Source organism: Echeneis naucrates, chromosome 10 (genome assembly GCF_900963305.1).
Source record: "Echeneis naucrates chromosome 10, fEcheNa1.1, whole genome shotgun sequence".
NCBI classification, from domain to species: domain Eukaryota; kingdom Metazoa; phylum Chordata; class Actinopteri; order Carangiformes; family Echeneidae; genus Echeneis; species Echeneis naucrates.
This window is the reverse complement of record NC_042520.1, coordinates 6,850,034-6,873,433: the sequence shown is the minus strand read 5'-3', so window position 1 is coordinate 6,873,433 and position 23,400 is coordinate 6,850,034. Positions and strand designations below refer to the sequence as shown.

At 41.2% G+C, this 23,400-nt stretch overlaps 1 protein-coding gene across 1 annotated transcript in view; it reads left to right on the top strand.

The window, feature by feature from the left end:
• Positions 1-433: 433 nt before the first annotated feature.
• Positions 434-23,400, top strand: part of drp2 (dystrophin related protein 2) — a 69,665-nt gene continuing 46,698 nt past the window's right edge. Inside the window, exons 1-3 of the mRNA XM_029512157.1 lie at positions 434-547; positions 4,462-4,636; positions 20,118-20,274. Of these exons, the coding sequence (XP_029368017.1) occupies positions 4,590-4,636; positions 20,118-20,274 (204 nt within the window). The 5' untranslated portion in view covers positions 434-547; positions 4,462-4,589. The remainder of the gene's footprint in view (positions 548-4,461; positions 4,637-20,117; positions 20,275-23,400) is intronic.

Below are 23,400 nucleotides of genomic sequence, written 5' to 3'. Positions count from 1 at the left end.
TTCTTGGTTTCTTTTGCTGTGCTGACTTTGACTGTTGTACTACTCATTATTAGTTCTGTGTTGTGTGGGAGCCCACTGTAGGACTGCAGGCGGCTTTACTTTTTGATTTCTCTGACTAGCGACTGTTCCAACATCCGCTAATGCAGTGTAGCTTTTGAGTGCGCTGATCAGAGTATGCATGTGGGTCGGAGGACATCAGGCAGATGGCCTTTTCTTCCTGCTGGTTGTGTGTCTGCGTGTGTGTGTGTGTGTTTGGGGTCGGGGGGTGTTGAGGTGTAGGTGTGAGCAGGAATGTACAGCGACAGAGACTTCTTTGACCAAGAGTGAAGTCTTTCCTTATTAGGTCACCCATCTTTCCTTGTCCATGGCTGTCTTCCCCTCCTCACTCTCCCTGCCTTCATCTCTCCTCGTTTCTTCTCTTTTATCCTTCCCTGCATGTCCAACTTATCTCAGCATTCTCTGCTAAGCCAGCCAACCTCAGTGACAGGTTTAACAACATGGGTCTGAGGCTGGAGTAATAACGACACAGGAAGTCTGTACCAGTAAGGTAGGCACTACACGTTGTGGAGAAATTGCATTTGTCCGCAGAACTCCAGTAATGAGAGTAAATCTTTGCTATCTTATTGCTTCTCAGGGATATGTGAGCTACAGATTTCTTCAGATTAATATCAACGTGTAGACCTAGTGGAACGGCGCAGCGGCTTTGATCCTGAGATGCTTTATCTGCACAGTTGAACTGTCTTTTCTCTTTTGCTATGAAATTCAGAAAGGCTTTGTGTGCTATCTTTTATCGCCTCTAACTCGTTTGATTTAAAATTCGCAAAGAAAAAAAAAAAAAAGTCCTTTCAGGTTGGCTTGGAGTGGTCAGAAAAAAGAAAAAAAGAAAAAAAGAAGAGCAAAATGCAGACAAGAGGCAGATATTCTGTCTGTACAGTTCACATAATTGGTCATTTTTTCTTGTTAAGTTATTATTTCTGTAGGAAACAGTCGTGAGCACATGGAGCGGAGAGCTGTAGCCATAGCAGCAAGATGAATATTGTCTGTGTCACTTTGTGGCATGTCAGTGAAATCTCTGCTGGTTTTTCCAGCATCTCTGGAAAACACGCGGCACATACTGTATGCTTGACTGAACAATGCCACATCCAATTAGGGCCGTAAATAATGCATGTTTAAAGCTTGACTCATGCGTCTAAAGTTTAGGTGGGAGACAGACGTACCTAATGTCTGGCACTGTGGACTGATGCACGGCTGCATGAGGCAGATGCGAATAAAAAAAAAAAAAAATAAAATAAAAAGGAGAATACAAGGCACAGATAATAGAGACATCTGCTTGACATGGGAGACATCATTTCCCTTTTGTGTTGGTTTCTATGTGCCTTGCATAAAAATGAGGGCTGATTTTTCTGAATATTTATGAATTCTGAATAATATTTAATATATTATTTCATAGTTTGAGCTTTTGTGTGAGGTTGCTATCTGAGAAATAGTTGAGGAAGAAGAGAAGTTTTGAGGTCACAGGGATGTCTGTCACACAATTCACTCTTGCCTGCAGCAACAAACATCTCAGAGCGATCTTTCACCCGTGGGGGTATTGTGTTGGTGTAAGTAGTGGTGAGGTTAATGTTGTCATTGTTTAACTTCATTTCACAGCTTGGATAGACAGCTTTCCAACACAAACAAACCACCGTGGTGCCATTCTGCACTTAAACGTTGTTTCATGTATGACTTCTGCTGCCTTATTTGCATTCACATCCACGTTTCACTCACAAACCCAGAACAGCTGACATGAATCAAATCTATACATAGAGCGCAAAGGTTTACTTTATGCCATTTAAAATTTAGAATTATTCAAGTCAGCGGCATGCAGAGTCACATATGACCTCTGATTACCAGCGAAGGAAAAGAGAGTGGGAGAGAGATGTGCAGGGGATTGGTGATTCATACAAGATTCTCCTACACTAACAGGAGCTGTCCGAGCAGGAAAAGGCAGAGAAGGAAGTGGAGAGATAACAGGAGACAGGAGTAGGAACGAAATGGTAATGATTCATGTGGAAAAAAAACAAACAAACAAACAAACAAAAAAAAAAACCCATCCGGCCAATCTGAGTTGATGTGGTCTGCAGAACAAACTAGAGAGGTAGAGAGTAGAATGAATAAAGAGAGAGGATAAGTGGGCTGCAGGGAAGTCTCTCCCTCCATCTCACAGAGGAGCCGTTCATTCAGATGTTGACACCGCGGAAAAAGTTCCTTCTTCCATTTTGGGTCAGTTTGTTTTAGGGGAACCACTTGAGCCTGACAGAGAAGTATCTGTGAGGAAAAGGTGAGACACAATAACACGGAAAGCCCAACACAACCCTTCAATACGCAGAGCAATAAACAGAAAGAGTCGTCTCCTTGGTTTCTTAGCTTCTTTGAGCACTAACAACAAACAATGGACAGCACAATGTTTTGATTATGAGCCTCTACCCAAAGTTCTGAACAAATGGATTCCTTTCAATTTTTGTTTCACCATCTGAACAATTTTTTCTCCATTAATATGAAATGAGGTTTTAAGTTTGAGAAGGATAAAATAATGTGTAGAAGGGAATACAATATGTGTAAACTTAAACCTTTCTTAATATTTCCAACGCAACATTTTGAAACACCTGATTTAGCGTTTCCAATTGGTCCAAATCCCAAAGATGAGCAGATGTGCAAAAAGAGCAGAAAATCTTTATATTGGAGAAGCTGGAGATCGAAATGATGAACTCATGGTCAAAATGGTTGAAAACGAAGGTTCTGATGATTCACTAATTAATTATTTAATGCAGAACAAACTAAAATGTTCTTTATGGCAGCACTTTATCTGTTAAAAACAAGAAAACCTGCGGTTCATTCTCATTCTGAAATCATCACAGAGATCATTTGTGAGGTATTGATTGTTTTAAAGGTGATGGACCCCCCCTTTTTTTTTTTTTTTTTTTTTTTTTTAAGAGTGTAGCTCTGACTTGACTAAAATCCAGTCTACTGTATATAAATCCTTGTGGCAGGAGTAATGTGACATTAGTGACTGTAATTCATTAAAGTGATTTTGTAATTCATGGGAAAAAATATAGCAATGCAGCAATTAATAAACATTAACATTTGAGTGTAATTTACACGTGTGCATGTTTCATCACATGAATTAGAATGGGTGACTGCTGCTGCGAAAGTTAGAGATTATGTTCCACTGCAGGGAAGAGTTGTATCGACTAGTTTAAAAAATGATGTGATAAGAGCCCTCTGGTTAAACACAAGGGAGGCGCCTGGTCATATTGTGTGTGTGTGTGTGTGTGTGTGTGTGTGTTATAAGACTGACGGTGTTAGCCAAGAAGTCCAGCTGCTCCGAAGGTAAAGGTTGTGAAATGAACAGAAAAAACAGGAAGCCCCCCCCAGACAGTCCACTGACCAAACACCAGATTTATTATGACCCGTGAACCTGGCCGAGCTTCTCCTGCCCACAGTGCCACTTATTATAGCTTTAGTGTATTTGTCTGTGTGTGTCTGCGTCTGTGTTTGTGACAGTGGTTGTGTGTCTGCCTTTTCCCCTGTGGGCTCCATCAAGGGGTTTGCACCTCTTCAAGGGTAGCCTCACACGCCCTCTCGCTCTAAAAGTCTGTGAAAAACAAGCTCTCTGCCTGCATTTGTTTTCCTGAGTTTAATGGAACGGAATAAACCTGCCTGTGTTTTATGATTCTGGTTCTCTATCTTACACAAACTTATTCAACGTGGACTGTATACGCCATATATGTATATATATATTATGTAAGATGTCTGTGCAAGTTGCTCTCCGCCGTTGTAAGTCTAACAGCAGCCCCGTGATGACAAAAGCAGAATAACAACAAATAAAATCCAACCTCCGGGGATTTTGCCGGTGGGTACGGTGTTGCTACAGGCGCTATTGAGATAATAGGTTTAAATAATTGATCCGTGAGTTTAAAGGCTGGTCAGACACCAAAGTGTAGCACGCAGCAGTAGTTTTTGAAATTTATCCCCATGGTGCTGTCATCTTTATCTATTTGTCACGGTAATCAGAAGGAAAAAAACTATTAGGAAAGAGCTAATATGCTATAAATCTGCACAAACATGCTTGATTTATTGGACATTGACGCTGACATTGACATTAGACACAATGCTGATGTTGTGTCTAATGGTGGCAGCTTTTTTGCGAAACCTTCCGATTGTTAGCTCCTCTCATGTTATGTTCGATGAAGGGATCTTGAAATAAATTTGTAATTGATGCAATCTGAACATTCAGGGAAATCGTACCATTTCATGTCCTTTAGCTGGATTTAGGTTGTGTGAAAAATGTAGCAAAAGACTTTTCAGTTTGTTTGTTTTTGTTTTGTTTTTTTTTATGCTAAGCTGATTCAGTTTGTATCAATTCTCCATAGTTTACTATAATGTAAACCATACCATCCCTTCTTTCTGCTGTTTGTTTAGCTGCGGGGCGGCCCTCGTGGCCGGGATGCCATTGTGTGCCGTGCCAGTCCACGGTGGACGGTGAGGGGCAGGAGGAAGGTACCGAGTGCCGGAGACTAAGAGGAGGCGGCGCACACCAAACAGGAGACATGAACCTCTGCTGGAATGAGATCAAACGCAAGTCCCATAACATTCGGTAAGTCCCATAACATGCATTTGCTCAGAAGCCACAGGTGTCTGTGACGACAGGGCTGGATGCTTTCAGAGAAAAGAACGGCTACACCTGAAGCTGCCTCTGTCGACTGCAGTCTCTGTATCAAACTCTGTTTTGTACAAACTTCTGGTTTGCTGTCACCATGTTGCTCGGAACATCTGTCTTTATTTATTTAGATTTACTGAGTTTACTGAATATGTCAAAACAGTTGGCAGAGATAACCCTCCCATCCACCAAAAAAAAGGAAGAATGAATGAATGAATGAATAATCCGTGCAGCAGAGGGTCCATCAGGACCACCAGGACTTTTCAGGCCCGATCAAGTTGACTAGCAGCTGGACTTGGATGGAGTCCCATCCTGAATTGTTCTTTCAGTCCGCCTCTGAAAAAAACCGACTTTGTAAGCTGCTTTCTGTAAGTTGGTCATTGTCAGCAGAGACCCAGTTGAACTAAGAGAAGCCCTTTTAGTAGGTTTTATGGCTTCGACATTTTATAGCGACTATTAACTGCTGGCAAATCTGAACTTTTGCCAACTGAGTGAGAAGTGGATATTTCACTTTTAATTTCCATGGCAGTCACTCTCTTGTATTTGATCTATTAGGGAACATTATGCTAATATGAGTTTTTGATGAGTCAGTCATACAGGGGAGTAGAGCATATTTAAGTGTGACAGCTAAATATTCTGAAACACACTCATATATGTAAATATATCTTTCTCTGTTTTTCATTCATTCATCTTCAACCGCTTATCTGTTTCTGGGTCGCTGAGGGTGTTGGAGCCAATCCCAGTTCACACTGGGTGAGGGCGGGGTCACCCTGGACAGGTTACCAGTCCATCCAACCGCTCACACTCACGCTCAGACCTACGGACCATTTAGAGTCACAAATTCACCCAAACATGATGTCTTAGGACGGTGGGAGGAAACCGGAGTACCCGGAGGGAATCCACACACGCCCCAGGCCGGGAAACCGAACCCACAACCTTCTTATTATGGGCCAACAGCTCTTTGCTGTATTTCATTTCCTCATAATGATTCTTCTTGTTGCCATTAATGGACCATTTTTAGGCAGTAAAAATGATCTAATAACTAACAATAATTGATATTTTAGTGCTCCTTGCAGTTAGCTTCTTAATCACGGATATCATATGGGTTAATTCTGCCACTGCTCCAGTTATAATCAAGAAGTTTGTCAGTTCAAAATAATTAAATGGCATTCATGTTGTTCCTTGATGCTTAATTGGAAGCTGTCCAGGCTCGCTGCATCATTTCTGCTTCTTCAATTCAACTGGCATCCCGCTTAGACAATTGGCCTCTTAATTGCTTACTTGACCTCGATGTATCTGTGAGGAGGGAGGGGGAAGTTAAGGAAGGGCGGTTGTGAAATTGGTTAAGACAGTTTCCCCTGCAGTCCTGTGTAATGAGATCACTATGGATGGCCTGCAGTGGCTGTTTATACCCGAGCTGCACTCTGACTTCATCGGGCTGAAAGAGGAAGTGGGGGTGGGGGCAGGACAGCAGGCTGAAGTTGATAGAGAGATAAAGGGAGAGAGAAAGGGGGTGAGAGAACAGACAGCTGGTATGAAATCATAAAAGAAGAGTGATGGGATGCAGAGAAATGGGCGGGGCAGCGGGAAAGAATATAAGCATGAATGAATAAGAGCTTCCCTGAAAAGCTGTCTAACCTTGAGGGTGAGTCCTGCCCAGAGGAAACGTCTGGCTGCATTTAATGCCGGTGGCTGGACAACACCAGACAACTGGCTCTGTAATAGCCTATCTGGCATTGACTGACAGGTGGTTGAGACTCTGCTTCAATATAAGTCAGGGCTGATTCCTTCCGTGGCGTAAAGTCCTTTGTGCATTATTCCCTATATAATACGTTATCTTGACTGGAATTAAATTCAGTTATGAACAGGACAAAGACTCATCATTGGGAATCAGTAGAGAAGTCATTTCAGTTGAACATGAAACTGTGTTTATAAATCTATTTTCTGTTCTTCACCATGAGGCTGCAGACGTAATTGATGGAATCTACAGATGATATATAATGGCCTGCTTCACAAAGGAGCAATATCAGATTCCTATCAACCGTGTATCCACAATAATATCAAGGTTTATACGTTCATTAATATCTAGCAGTGCATTCATATGAACCTTGCATCCACGATAGTATCCGCAATAAATCTCCGGAAAAAGATTTAACGCTTCGGAAAATTTAAGTTTTTGGTCTACATTTCTGTTCACTGGCTGCAGAAGGGATTGAGCCACTGAGATACTGTTAACAAACTCACTGTGACAATTCTAACTTACCGACGTTAAGCACGAACGGTGCAAAACAAGTTTACTCCTCTTAGTGATCGAGGCTGATGGTAACGTCATTAGCTCCGAACATATTTGATGAAACATCAGGAAAAATCTTAAGTGACGACAGTTTATTCTGAGGGGGGCATGAATGTGTCAGATTCACGGTAATCCATTCATGCATCCAATTATGGGATCTGTAATTGTTGACAGATGGCAGCGACGCAGACAATCAATTAAAGCACAGTGTCGCACATCTGTAAGGACTTGGCTCTCATAACAGAAGGTTTCACATTTGATGACTTAACTTGGCATCTTGTATTTGAACCAAACGAAATCACAACACTGTGAGTCACAACACAGACACACACACTTACCAGCTACGCTGCAAACATGTTATTGATGACAAAACAGTAATCTGATGCCACTGGCAGAAAATGTGGACGTGCCTTTCTTATTGCTGCGTGCTCTGCATTATATCAAGTTGTGACTTAATGTATTATACAGTGTTGAGATAATAGCCCCAAACAAGTGGACCACAGCAGTGAATTGTATGGTGTCTATCGTAATCACCACTGAGTGAATATATAAAAGAGACATTTATGACCGCAAGCATATTGTTGAGGCCATTCAGCCATCTGTAACTATTGTTTAAGGAAAGACAGTATACAGTAAGAGTGTGGGAGGTTTTAAGTGAATTTCTGTAGCTCAGTAGAGACTGTGTTTTAGAAAATTCTGTTGTGTCATTCATTCAACAGACATCCACTCCTCTTCATTTGTGTTCATTCGCCTTGATTGAACGTGCTTTTAAAACATTTGAAAAAGACAACTTCCTCCACCCATGACTGAAATTCCGGCACAGCTGTGCTGGAGATGAAGGTATGGAAGAAATTCCCTTTTTAATCCAACAAATCCTTCTTTCTGCAACTATTTCAGTTGGGTGATAGTGTTTCAGTGGCACAAATGAGACAAAGTGACTTGTGCGTACAATTTTGTGATTTGAGACGAGACAATTTTGTACAGACATTCAGGCCTCTGTATCATAATGACTTTTGAAATCCCCCGACATTTGCTGCAGCATTATTCATTATTATTCCAACATTTGTTAAAGGAGAGCCCTCAGACTGTCATGGTAAGGTGTACGATACCAACAAACCTGAGAAGGCGAGTCAGAGTAATTTTAAAATTCTTTACAGCAGATAAGGTGGTCATGCTGCTGGACTTTTTTTTTTTTTTTTTAAAGAACCAATTCATCCTATAGTGGCAGCTGCATTCTCAATTGTCAGGTTTAATATAAACAACTAAAAGCAGGAATCATTGCCTACATAAGCGATTTGATAGAACACAGATACAGCTCTCCTGAAGGCCAACACGGTTACTTTTCAGGACAAACAAAACAGAGTTCAGGGTTTAAGATAACTGCTAAAAAGACTGACCAGTATTTTTCACAGCTATCTGTTCACATAGATTCGACTATGCCGGATAAACAGCTCAAAATTTTTCCAATACCAATACTGTTGTGTGCAAAGAACATTCACAAGCACGGCAACAGGCTAACTTAGCCCTAAGCAGCACTGCAGGGATTGGGAATGCAATATCTTTAATAAGGCCCTTTGTTCATGTCACTATCTTCGCTAGTAAATTTATAGGTGGGCAACATTACTTTGAGAATAGTAAGCAAACAAACAATAATGCAAATGTCAATTTAAAAGTCATGCCCTAATGGCTTACGAGCAATTGGCTTACACAAACGGGCATGTTAACAGCCTGCCCGTTTGTGTATATTACCAGAGGATAGGTGTGTGTGTGTGTGTGTTTGTTTGTTTGTTTGTGTCTGTGTGGTAGGAATAAATTTGCCTCAAATGATTCAGTGGTTGGGCAGAGCGACGTAGTGGTTAATGCTTTTGCAGCATGTTAAGAAGGTTGGGGGCTTGGTTCAGTTGTATGTTCTCCCCCGTTGGTTGGTGCGTTGGTTTCCTCCGGGTACTCAGGTTTCCTCCCACCGTCCAAAGACATCATGTTTGGGTTAACTGCTGACTCTAAATGGTCCGTAGGTCTGAGTGAGTGTGAGTGGTTGTTGGTCTCTGTCTGTCTCTGTGTGTCGGCCCTGTGATGGACTGGCGACCTGTCCAGGGTGTACCCCGCCCTCGCCCAGCGTGAGTTGAGATTGGCTCCGGCGTCCCCCACGACCTGGAAATGGAAAAGCTGTAGAAGATGGACGGATGGATTCAGCGGTTGTATGAGCTCATGAGTCATATTAACATTTAAGCAGTTGAAGAAGACAGAAGAAAAACAACCTGTCTCTGCAGGAGTTTGGCCAGATTTTTTTCTTTGTCCTGTGAAGGACAAATGCACAAATTCTATAACTTAGGAAGGTGTATCCACTATGTTTTGTGGCATTATTTGCTGCAACTATGTGCAACACTATGAATGCCTTTGCAGGTTAGAGTGCGTGAAAGCTTGTGCCATCATTAGCAAACTTTAAAGATATTGCACCTCCTTTCTCTACAATGTCTGGCTCTTCGCTTAGCCTCTGAATGTGACCAACTGGAACAACTCCTGTGTTTCCCACCAAAATCAGACAATGCATTTCATAAACTAGCTATGCTCTTGATTCTGCCATGCCTTAGTCCTGCTGTGATCAGTGGAAATTGTATATTAATGTAGAACCATCTGGACTGAATCTCACCATTTGTGCTTACAAACTAAAATCAATCAATCAATCATATTGTTTTTCGTTTGTTATAAACAGGTATGAACTGGTTCCATGTTACAACGGGGGATTACACCGTCGATCACGCTGATAACAATATCGGCCATTGTTGAGATTCAGGCTTGGCCACATAGTGAGACCCCCACTGCTGTGCACTGCAGGGAATGCCCACTGGGGTCGGCGTGGGCAGCTCAGTGGCATGCTATGAATTTATTCGCTGCATGACTCAGATAACTCCGGAGAGCAAACTACCCACTCTCAGTGTCTGTCTGAGGGCAAGGGGAGACCTCCGAGTCTGTTTCTCTGTCTGCATCTGCCATTATTCCATCTGCCCTGTCTATTCACAAGTAAAGCTACCTATTGGTATCATTCTGATCCAAGGTCGATTTCATTCCTATTCACTTTTCTGTTCAGTCTCTCTTTTGCCTCAGTCTCTGCTGTGCTGTTCCTCTTTTTTGTCCTCCCCATCCACGCATGCTTGCCGACAGATTGGCTCCATAATACTGCAGGATGTGGCTCGAGTCTCAAATAACATTAGTGGGACCTACATTTTCAGATTTTTGATTTAACCTCATCTCCCATTTGTAAGCTTGTGACGTATTTGATGCCTTGAACAGTTGTATCGGCCTTGTAGTAATTAATGCAGCCCTCACAAAAAAAAAGCCCCATTCTCTTTTCCTTGATATGCCACTGACGTCATGTGCATTACACTGGGCACAGGCCGGTAAAGCAGGGAATGAGGATTTATTAAAGACTGCATCACAGCCTCGAGTCTTTTGGGACAGATGCCATATCTACTGGCACAGCTGAAGACAACAAACTTTGACACACTTTAACGATGAAACAAACCGTCGGGGAATTAAGAGCCATGTGATGAATTTGAATTCGAGTGAAGCTGCGAGGAGAGCGCCGAGCTGTGCTTTCTCACTCGTCATCTGGTGCAGAACAAATCAGAGGTGGTGTTGCGCAGCTTAGAGACAATGTTGGACTTTTTGGACTGCTGCAGTGTCTGTTTGGCTTAAAGGGAAAGAAAAACACACTTTTTGCACATATTGTACCCAGACATGCTGGATGGTTAATATAGTACAAATCAAATCCTCAAAGGAGTGGAAACACTGTGCTGGAGCAGCTGCAAGAACAATGAGCGCTTGAGGATTGCAGACACGCTTTGCACATTAGTCCTGTTTACTCGAGGAAATTTCAAACCTGTATGACCTGTATGAAAGTCAAAGAAGGGCAAGTCTTGTGCATTCAGTTAGCAGACCTGTATTAGCGCTATTAAAGGCCCCGTTGCCTGCTCTTAATAAAGATGCTTACTGTGAAAGGAAGCCCTAGTGATGTGTTTTGATTTGAATAAATGTTATCTCTAAATTTGCCGCTACACCTGCACATACAGATGGATGATAATGACACTTTCACAACACTGATGCTCAGTCTCGTGTGCGTCTCCCGCTTGAGTTTATTTTGCAAACTCGCCTTTCGAAAAGGTAGATTATCCATTGTAGGCCCTATTAAACAGTTCCTCTGCCACCTGTGAGCGAGCATAATGTTTTCAATTACAAAACAGACACCTGCAGCCTGAGGCATCATTTATGCTCACTTTGAACTCCCAATTTTTTTTTTTTAGCTGGAATTATTCTGATCAATGTAAAAACGACGAAACAAAACACACAGACTTTTGTGTTGAGCTGTCTAAATAGAACAGAATCTGACAGCAGAGCAGAGAGCAGTGCTGTCTATGATGTTTCGTTTGCATACAAAAGCCTATATATGCTATGCAAAGACATGAGAACCGCAGCACCCCTGTTCACTGTACTGCAAATAAATGCAGCTGAGTTCATACTGGCAATGCAGCACTCCACTTTTAAAGTGGAGCAGCAGCATCAATGGCTATTTTAGTGGTGATCTCTCATGCTTCTCCCTCTGCTTCTTTTATTATTATCAAGTGTAACGGAAGAACAATGTTAGTGTTTCAGTGTGATAAAACTTTTTAAACCACTCACATCACTTTTATAGTGAAAAAATGTATGTTATAGTTTAATGGGTGTCTCGTGTCAATGAATGAGCTTTCCCTATAATTCATGAATCACTTAATGTTTAATGTGAATGCTGAGGCCAGTTCTTATTTCATGCATATGTTGACTATCCATTTCATGTGAAAGAGTCCATGATTCAGAACAAACACGAATGTGGAGACTTCAGCACTGAGCCCGTTTTGTGAGCAACAGCAGAAACTGCAATTACCAAACACTCGCTGAGTAATTTTTGTGTGTGCGTGTAGAGAGAGTTAAAAGGACTGCTGGGCCCAAACATCTCATCTCATGCGCAGAAAACAAAAGCTTTCTAGTCACAGGAAGCACACAATTTTCATCTCAGTACAAACCAGCCATCATACTGTCCACTTATGCTGCTAATCTGATTGACTGAAGAAATCTGAACCCGCAGTGGTTGTTGCTGTTTCGATCAATGCTCGTCTCTTCTCCCCCCTTCTCCTCTGCAATAGTGACCTCCAAAATAGCTTCTTCTTAGATAAAGCCTGTGCTTAGTACTCTAAAGCATTACACAATTCTAACAGGAGTTCACACCGACTCAACCCAAGTTGCATTGTTCAAGCAGAAGTATTTGGGGTACACTTAAGAGGTTTCATTCTCCCTGTTACAAATCAGTGTACTGTACAAAATCATTTTGATTGTGATATTTGAAGGTGGAATCAACACATAAGGATGCTTTGAATTTAGACTTCAAACATTTTCTTTTTCAAATTACAGCATCATAATCAGACGGCAGTGAAGGAAAATCTATGAAACAGCTTAATTGAAAGCTGGCAATAAATCAGTGCACAAACTCACAATCAAAAGGCAGCTAGATTAGCTTGTATAACTTCATTAGCCTGTGCCTGCAATGTGAAGTTATTTTAAGACCAGCAAACAGTTTACTGATTTTACACTCACAATTTGATGTTACTGATTTTCTCGTGTTATTTTATAATTTTTGTAACTTTTTCGTTTATTTTGATTCTGATATGTAACCTTGTTTCACTATTTGGTGCATAAGCATGAAAGCCTGCCCTTTGTAGCTGTAGGACAAATTTATTGGAGGAGTCTATGCTCCATGGGAGCGAGCTGCTGTAAATCTTAAAACATGGCCAGTATTTCCAGTTGGGGGAAGCAGTTCTAGTCACCGGCCTGCTGTTGTCACTCATCGACTGTGTTTCCCACAAATCTCAGCGAGACAGCTGTTAGAACAAACGCTTTAGGCAAGGCTTCAGTAAAACTCTTCCACCAGTCCCTGAATGCATCATGCACGACGCGCTATCCCACTACAGTGCAGAAAATCAAAAAGGGAAGCTGAAAGAGACAGAAAGCCACAAAAGACTGACAAACATACACACGCTCTTTGCAATTTGTAGCAATCAGGCGACATTATTTATTGATAGCAAAGTTGAAAATTTGCTGTGATTTCAGACCACCAGGACATATACTGTATGTGGGCTGCGTTCATTCTGTGCACACAGCGTGCTCAGTCCAACTGAGAGCTGGCAGATGCTCCAAGTGACAGTGATCAGGTGTGCAGGGTCTGTTGTCAACTTTCCGTTATGCTGAGATCTGTGTAATCTGTGTGTGTGATACATACATCATGGAAACCACCGTTTGTAGCTGCCTCAAAATCAGATAAGTATAGAGTAAGTTCAAAGATAATGTTGTTACTGTTCTGGCAAAAAATAAATAAATAAAGTGAATATATTAAGATTGATTGTTCATGTTGCACTAATGTTAAATAGTGAAGATCAGCTTGTTACCTCACATTTCTTCTTCTTGGTCAGCGATCATCCATCTTTACTTGCCTGAACATTGTTTTCCATCTTTGACGCTTCCTTCAAAACACTCAACTTTCTTCTTGACAAGCCTCCACACACACACACACACTGCGTCGGACTGGAGGGTGGGTGTACAGACACACAGATATGTGAGATGTGAACATGAACTAAGTCTGTGCTCTCTGTAGTTGCTACACAATAAAAGCTCTCCAGTGGGTTGCCGGTGAAAAGCTTAAAATGTGAAGCAGTGGGGAGCGTTTGGCTTGCATTAAAATGCCAACATCGTAAGGCAGCAGCAGAGGAGCAAAGGTCTGAAACAAAACTCAGAATCAGTGCAACCATACAAATACACAGCCCTCTTGGTTTGCTGGATGGAGTAGCACGGAGCCAGAGGAAATATTTCTTTATCAAACACTCTGGCTATTTTCTATATGTGACGGAGTGAAGATTTTAGAAGTACGCTGCCACTTTGAAGTTCGTAAAATGTCTAAGGCTGGTTTTGTATCTGATCTAATGTGATATTTGCAGCACAAGTTAGGGAATACTTGGACAAGTCTCTTCAGGCAACATGGGGAATTTTTCAGATTTTAGTCAATAATAAACAATAACAATTACAAAAAAAATTATAATACTTACTTTTAAAATGGAAATGTCAATCAAAATCGATTTTAATCCAGACATCCTCTTTTAAATCCCGCAGTATGGCAAAATGTAATTCCTAGTTTTCTTTTTCACTAAAATGTTCTATTTTAGTGACAAATAATAGATTTTTCTCTGACATAATTAATGTGGAATTTTTCTTTTGTTTAAATATAAATTATGTTATTATTTTTCTATTTCAGACACATGATTGATTGCATTATTTTGTTGGCAGATAGACTTGCAGATGTTCGTAAAAAGAACACAAATGGAGGAAAACTGTTTAACGAGGGCTCGACTAGACGGTTCCTTCTCTGAATTTGCAGTGAATGTGTGTATTTAGTTGTGTTGTCAGTGTTCGCTGTGGATGTGCTCCAACATGATGAATAAATTATTTGTGTTATGTCTATTTGCATTCGTTTCTTGAAGTTGCATTGCATCAAACTGTCAAGGCCAGAGTAGTGTCAGAATCTTTGTGTTGTGCCTCGCTACGGTGACACAATGCAACACAAGGAATACACAACACAACTGAAAGGAATGCATTTCCACACAGGCAAGGCTAGTTCTTCTTTCTCCTCTTTCAACTTGTTGCCAAACTACGTATGTCACAATTTCTGCGATTTGTCCAAACCTGAGCCAGATTTTTACAACGAGAGTGACAACGCGACAGTAAACGTGAAGCATCATCTACCTGATTCAAGGCAGAGATTTAGAAAAAAATATCTCCACGTCCACACCTTTACATATTTTCTGAGTGCAGAGCTGCCGTTTCATTGTGGCCCATCACACACCCTAACTCTTTTTGCCCACTCTCGCACCATCTCTGCAATTACAAGAGAAAGAGAGGGGGAGGGGGATTTAGAAACAGAGCTCCGCTCAAAGCTTCTCTAGGCCCCGAGGCAACTTACTAGCTAGCTGCTCTCGACTGAAACACTGCTCCTATCTCCTCTGCATTAATTAATCATTTCAACCAGGCACTAAGCTTCTCCCCTAATCTCTCTGTCTGATTGGGGAGTTGAATTTCTGTTTGACAATGTTATTTACTTTGCGTGTTTACAGTCAAGAAATGTGGGGATAGAGGAGTAATTATCTTTCAAGAGAATTTTGGTTGAGTTATGCTGAATACAAAAGTCAAGGTTTTCCAAACAGCTACTCAATTCTCCATTTACACCTAAAACATTGTGATTAGGATTCATTTTCACAGCTACTAACAGTGATGAGCTGATAGCAGTCTTTTTCAAGGACGCATCAATGCCGATTGTTACCTCAGCTGTTGCAATGTCTTTGTATCTACTTTCAGAACAAAGGTTGGTCTCTCAAGTGTTGGGCTGCATATGTTATCGCTTCTCAATCATCTGCACGGCACTAATACAGGAAATGAAAAAGGTCTAAACTCGCTACTATGACAATACCTCTCCATTTTACAACCAGTCTGGGTGCGGACTATCTCATCATGTGTTCCCCGGTGAGATTGGCTGTTTTTCAATTTTGAAACTGTTGTCTGTGAAGCCGAACAGACGACTCCGTGTGTAAAAAGCTCGTCTTGTGTTCAGGACAAACACAGGAAGCAGTCTGCATGTCACTCAGGATCACATTGTCCCATTTGTATTGAATATCACTCATGTTGTTTTCAAGTCTACAGTAAAGGGTGTTATTAATAAGGACCAACACATGCAAACACAGAAGAAATACAACGTGGAAACATTATTGTTTCTGGTGATTTTGACTTGTTGCTGCAGGTAGATATCTGACCCCCCCCCCCCCTCCCCCCCCCCCCGATATACTTTGGGTGTGAGAGTGTGTTATGTGACTTTATGTTAAGTGACTTCTTCCCTCATTGATTTATTATACTTCCTAGCCTCTCACCTCAGTCTGAAATGATGAGTCTGGTGATTTCTTTTTCCTAATTTCCACAAATACCATGTAAACATCAAAACCACTCATGCCTTGATTGCTATAGCATGTGTTGTCATTGTATTCAGACATGGCTGACTCTGAACAATGACTGATTAAGAAACTAGCGCACAATTTGTGTTGGTTTTGTGCAATTTTTTCTTTTTCTTTTTTTTTTAATTGTCATTTTATGATTTTATTGTGTGAAAGGAAAGTGTAGAGAGACAAAGAAGGGGACAGCCATGCAGAAAAGTGTTTGGCTGGCTGAGTCACTTGGGTTACCTATGATTTGTTGATGATAACGAAAAAAGAGAACACCAGCAAAGGGAAGAAGGGAGGTCAGACTAAAGCATAACCCCGCCCCAAAGTGAATAAGAATTCCTTTAATGTAGATTAATGTCAAATAAGTTTTACCAAACACAGAGCATGTCTGCGTTTCCTGTTTCCTGTTTTGATCCTTTCTTCAGAGTTATTCTGCTTTTCTTCCGAAATCCCTGGTGAGGCTTCTTTCAGTGCAGCACACCTCTTAAATAAATATCTTGGTTTGGAGATAAAAGCGCTTCAACCAGCCAGCTGTCATGGCACACCTTTAGCCCGGCATCCTCTCAGCATAGCAGGACAGGCGTTGTTCTTGGAAGCACCCACCATGTGACGACCATTTCATTGCAGAACAGGCAGAGCTCTGTTTGTCGAGCTCTCTGTGTTTGTAATGACAGTGGCAGAGATGGCTTAGTGGGTGGGAGCTGTGTGCGTGTTTTTCGTGGTGAATGTTTCTGCATGAGTGTATGAATCAAACCTCTGCTGTGCGGTGTGAAGTGTTTTGAAGCTTCTTTACAGAAGTGTCTGGGGTTGACTCATCCTCTGATGGATGACCTCGCTAGTCCAAGTCCTGGCTTTGCTCTGATTTGAGTCAGGAACCTCACTCCATTCACACTGTCTGTGTCGTCGTGTGTATGTGTATAGTCAATCCTGTTATGAACTGAATTCTTTTTCTGCAGGGGCCACGGCAAAAACATTCCCTCTCTTATTCAATTACCGGAGCAAGCACAGCTGGAGGGGCATCGAGAGGCGAGGGGACAGCATGGTCTGCTTCACACAGGTTTTCTGACCCAGACTTGAGCAAAAGGGCCCCATCAATTCCGAATGCGCACTCATAAGCTCGATTTCCCCTGTCTGTCTTTTTATCCTGAGAGTGTCAAAACTTTTCCCCGATGTACGTCTGTGACTAGCATCCCTGGAGCGAAACCAAATCCCTTATGTATCAGAACTCCTCGGTGCCAAATTTATATTGCCTCACAGTTATTTCACAGCAGCTAATCTGACATTGCTGATGGTGGTCTGCTGATGGCAGCGACATACTGGGTGAGCGTTTACTTGGACTCCCCATCATATAAGGTGCACATATTCCACACCTCCTGCCTTGTGTCTGACTACATTCAGATCTTAGTCTTAAAGTGTTCCTCTGGCTCCACTCACGCTTTCTTCTGAATATCACTCTAATTATATTTTACCAGCGTTCCCCCTCATTTACAGTTGAGAGCACAGTCACTCTGTCTGACTCTTGCTCTTGCTCCCACTCATCATCTCTGATGTGACAGCACTGGCAAATTTTGATGTGCAGGAATAATGATATATTAGTACTGGTTTCTCCTCTATAATTGAAACAGTGGGATGCTTTTGCGCATCCCCACCCCCATCCTCCCCGCCTTTTTAGTGCCAGCTGTGCCAAAGATATAAGCGCGGTGGTTCCCTCAGCCATCTCTCAGGCTGATGGGAGGTGGGAAGTGGATAGATTTCCTTTTTTTCTTGTGCCTGGTTTACCTGCAGCGGCAGCCTGTGACTCCGTCTGTCATATTGTCTTGCATGTGCTACTACACATGCACCAACTGTTTCTTTTGGCAGCAATGTGACATGTGTGACATAATACAGTGCAGGTACACTGTGCAGTGATGGCCATATTAATAAATTTATACTTTTGCGGATTCAGTCCTGCACGACATTAGCAGAAATTATTATTATTTTATTTATTTTTTTTGTTCAGCCCATAGAGATAGCAGGGGAAGATTATGTCTCTGATGTCAAACTGCGGTAGACAAAAACTATTTCTCATTTCTAGTCTGCCAGCTGAATTTTCAGGTTCACGACTCATTCAAAAATCATATCTTTCATTGACTAATTTTAAAATTACAACCTAGCACAAGGTTGATGGTAGATGAGTCATGTAGAAATAAGAAATAAAAACATAAAATGTACTGTAGCATGAATGTAGTTAATCTTAGCAAATGTGATTATTAAGCATTCAAAGAGATTATCGTCTAGTTAAATTTTTGTACATTTCTGTTTAGATGTGTAGCGAGTTTTTTTTTTTTTTTTTTAGAATAAAGAAAAATGAATGTGTTTGGCTAACATTAAGTTCAAAATGTAGAGGCTTGTTGTGCCCAAAACAGCCATTCCGTTCTTTTCTGTTTTTCACAAACATGTTACTGGTGCTGGATATCTTGATGGGTATTGGTCAGTTCAATCATAGGCTACAACCCACTCAATAATCCAAACCACCCACAACAACCCCCCCAATATCATATCTAAATGATCAATAATGAATGTTAAGTATTATAAACACAACAATGTGGTAGATTGTCTCAATTTAGCAGGGCAGAAAGAATAGAGGCAGAGGAATTTATTTAAGTTGTTGGCTTTATTTCCACACAAAGATATTGCACGCAAATTTAGACCGCTTCAGACACAACACCACACACAAGGAACACACTAAATCCTCAGCAGGAATGAACATGCACAGAAGAGAAATTGAACAAGGATCCACGCATTTGGACAAACAGCGCAACTGCTCTGAAAAAAATCCACAGAGAACTTTTACTGCTCGTGTCAAATTGCGAATGAGGGGAAGGTTGCTGAAGTGTAAACTTTTCTGGTCACGCTGAAAAGCAGATTATACCTGTAGCTTCCCCCTACACAGTGTCTGTGAACAGTCAGTGCTACAGTGTTAATACAATTAATACATTAAATATGAAGTACCACTGCAGCATAACAAGCATTCAGCTGTGACATTGTCCAGAGTGATGTCATGTTTTAACCTTATTTTACTACAACATGACTCCAAACACAGTCATGGCCGTCAGGAAACCGCTGGCGCCCTCAGAGAAGAATCCTTCAGCAGATCTTCAGCAGACCTGCATGTTCATATAAAGTGGCTGCTCAAATTCTAAAAAACTAAAGAACACGGTCGCAAAAGAAATGGACCATAACTTATATTAAACTGTTTTTTTTCTGTTTAAAAAGATGTTTTATTTTAACTTCTTCTCATTAAACAGTGGACTGGACTTTTATTGGGAAATTAAAATCTGACTCAGATCAGTGAGCAAATTAAACTCAGCGCTTATTTTCTTGTGTTCAAAGGTAGAATATAAAGCTAAAGTGAAACGCAAAGAACTACTCAACCTCTGGGTTTATTGACAGTTTATGACATCTGTGGTTAAATTACAGCTATTTAAACAGAACCATAGCGGCTCCTTTTACACAGCTGTCTGGTTTCTCTTTTTCATTTCTTTCCATACTGCTTAAGAATAATTACCTGACTTTTCCAGAGATTAGGTACTGCACACAGAGCTTTGCTGTCTCCATGCACTACAAACTGTGCCGTGTTACATTTGTTGGCATATTTGATTATTTTAATAAAAGCTACAACAAATTAGACCTACACTAAAGCATGCATTGTGTTCCACTATAGTGAACCCCTAAGCACCGTATGCCACACAGTTTATGCAAAAGGGGAAAAAGAGATGGAAGTGAAACAAGGAACGGCAGAACTCGTTTTAAAAATCTCATTAAGAAATGGGTACCTTCAACACATCACGCACCTAGCTGCTTCTTAGACTTTGCTGTTTCATGGATGGACACACAAACTGCTCTCCAACATTCATAGCAAGATTTGACATATTTTAAGAAAGTTATAGGTTCTGGGCGTGAAGCTAAAATTGAATAAAAAATTGATATTTTTTTGGTCTGTATTTTGAAGAATGTTAGTTCGGTGAACTAATTCCATGAACTTGTGTGTGTGTGTGTGTGTGTGTTTGTGTGGTGACAGGGTGCGTCTAGAGGCATTCTCCGACAACAGTGGGAAGCTGCAGCTCTCCTTACAGGAGATCATAGAATGGCTGACAGCCAAAGACGAGGAGCTTTCCGAGCAGCTGCCCATAGGAGGTGATGTGGGAGCAGTCCAGCACCAAAGGGAGTTCCACCAGGTAAAGTGGATGATAAAACCTCTGCAGTGCAAATATAACACAGCCCGTGCAAATAATAATATGATGAGAATGAGTCTTTATACCGTTCAAGGGGAAATTAATTTCCACAGCACATCGACTAATGCACGACCAAGACATACACAAAAAAAATACTTACAGGATGTGTGTGCACGCTTACTAGAAGTCAAGCCTTACATCAAGCCTGCACAGATAGATTGGCTATGTAGACAGAGACATCGATAAAAATACATAAACAGATTTGAGGCAGAAGTTCTTGCAGTGCCCTTTTTGACTTTAAAGTCCTTCAGTGGCAGCCATGTGGGAGCCGTGGGAGAAAACGTAGCATACAGGGTGTGCCTAGGGTCATGTGCTACGGTCTGTGCAATGTGTGTGATGAATCTGTCATTGAGATCTGAGAGGCTGACAGCCAGTGAGTTAGGAGTCTGTTTGCAAATGGGTGACGTTGCTGTTGCTGCAGGCTCTTAACAATATCAAGTATCACGAAGCAGTATTGTTCGCGTTAACAGTATGTTCCAACAGTGTTATACAAACACGCACGCACGCATTCATTCAATTCATGTATATATTTAAATATATAGACGGATAGATAGATATATTAACACACTAGTACACAGTTGCATATTTTCAAACACAACAGCTCACTCTCAGAAACCACGCATGAATTCATGTAGAGATGGGATTCGGCTCAGTTAATCCCCCCCCAATAATGAATGTGAATCTTACCTAACACCCAATAATAGACGAGGAGGAGGTCGTAGCGGTGGAGGCATCTGTGGCAGCAAATGGTATTGGCACGAGCGTGATAGTCACTGTACGGCCACCTGCCTCCAGAATTACTGTGGAGTGCCAGAGTGGGAGTGCTTGTGAAACATACAAAGTAGTCCCTGTCATGTTTTGGTAAGCAGGGAAGTGGGCATAAACAGGAGCAGAAAATGTTAAGTAGCAAATCCTGTTCTCCTTCATGGCAGGGTAGTACAATGCTTCCATTTGCAGAATTTCTAGATAAATCACGCTATGCTGCAATGCTGCTGTGGTTATTTTCTTTTTCCTGAATCATTTGATCGATAAGAAGAAAAATGTCCATTACTATTTTCAGGAGTCCATTTAATTTATTTTCCAGGACCATCATTCAAACACCAAAAATATTCCATTTATTATATTATAAGAGAAGAGGCGTGGCCTGACATTTGCGAAGCTGGAATGAAAACGGTCGTGTGAATGTGTAAACTAATTGCTGTAGTAAATGGCACAATGAGGCACTGGAGAGTTTTGATTTGGCCGAACGGGTGTCAAAGATTTGTGTTTTGGAGTTCAGCATTTTGGCCTCTGGTGATTTGTTTTCTTGCTATTCAACAGGACATGTAGAATATATACTTCCACACAGCTGTAGCCTGGGGAATAAGCTGTAGCAGGACAAAAGGTGCCACGTACCACACAGTACACAGACCCACTGTACACACAGTACAGCCAAAATTTTGAAGGTGTTCAGTGGGCAGATATGCATTTTGATGAACTGAGCCACATAAACATGAGCTGTTTCACTTCAGTTTATATAACTGTGAATGATTGTTGGCGTGTGTATCAATTATTACTGATGCTTCTGCTGAATAAAGGCCACAAATGAGCTTTTCGGTTCAAATAAAATGGCCCCCCCGCCCCCTCGCCTAGTGTTAAAGATTAAAGCTTGAGAGAATATCAGTTAGAACTGCTGACAAAGGGTGTGCCACCTCTTCACCCTTTCAGAGAAGTCCTCCATGGTTCAATGATTCGGACTCGCCTTTAAATCCCTTCAAGGACTTGTAGTGGATAGAAGGGCAGACAGGCCCAACAACCTGGAGACTGAGACTTCATAGATTGTTGTACAAATCAGCACTTGTTTCTCTTTTCAATGAATATATTTATCCGTACGCTCACAGCATCGCAGCAGTTCTGCCTTCAGTACCTGGAATTATAATTTGACTTCAGTTACTGCTTATCACCTGATTCTGCAGGACCTAGCCAGGAGGCTGGGTGACCACAATTCACCAGGTATGTTGTATATTACAAGTCCCCTTCAGCGACTTTTCAACACGGGTAGAATATCATCTGTAATAAACAGCAAGCCTCTTCAAACCTACACACCTACACACAGCTGTTTCATTTCCTTTGTATTCCTTTGTATTCCTGAATGACTCAGGTGTGTATACGCATTGCTTATTATTATTATTATTATTATTATTGCAGCTATTGCAGCTATTCCTTGAGAAGACAGCTTCTTTAGGGTGAATAACACAAAGACTAACTGCTGCTGTTGGGAGCTGTTCTAAATCTGTTCCCATATCCACAGCCAGCATGTAATAAAACAGCAAAAATGGATTAAATGATGCAGATCATCACCCAGCAATTGGCAAAAGTTAGGGTCGATATAACAAATAAGATTTAAAAAAAAGTAGTTTTGTGGTCCAGAGACAAATTCTTTCCTATCTGGGATCCGGTGTTTACAGCTCCAAGAACAATAAACCTATGTTGTGTTTTCTTTCCTCCTCTGGGTGGGTGTCGTTCATGTTCCAGGTGGGTGGGTGGGTTTTTTTTTTTTTTTTTACTTGTGATGTGCGTACACATCAAGAAATAGGGGAAGTTAATAATAAAAATATTAATAATAATAAATAAAAAAATTGTTTTGTTTTGGATTAATTTAATTTAATTTAACAATTATTGCCCATGTAGTTAGGAGCTGGTGGCAGAAACTGCATCAACATTTATTTACATGCTTTTCATTTATTAAGATCCAAAACTGAGTCCAATCCAGGTCCGTCAACCAAGAAGAAGTCAGTGGAGTTTGGTCCTGACCTGACTCACATCTAATGAGTCTACTGTTATTAGCCATACAAAAAAGAAACACCTGCATACAACTGTATACTGCATATGCAAAATTTGAATCCAATCCACAATGGCTCCTATCTCATCAGTGTTCTCTCCTTTTTCATCTCCACTTCGTAAATACTCATTTGAATGAGGTGCCTTTGTCTCACAAGGTTCTCCTTTTCTCTTTTAAGGCCCCGACACCAACACAAGTCCATCCATCCACCTTCATCCGCTTATCCGGGGTCAGGTCGCAGGGACCAA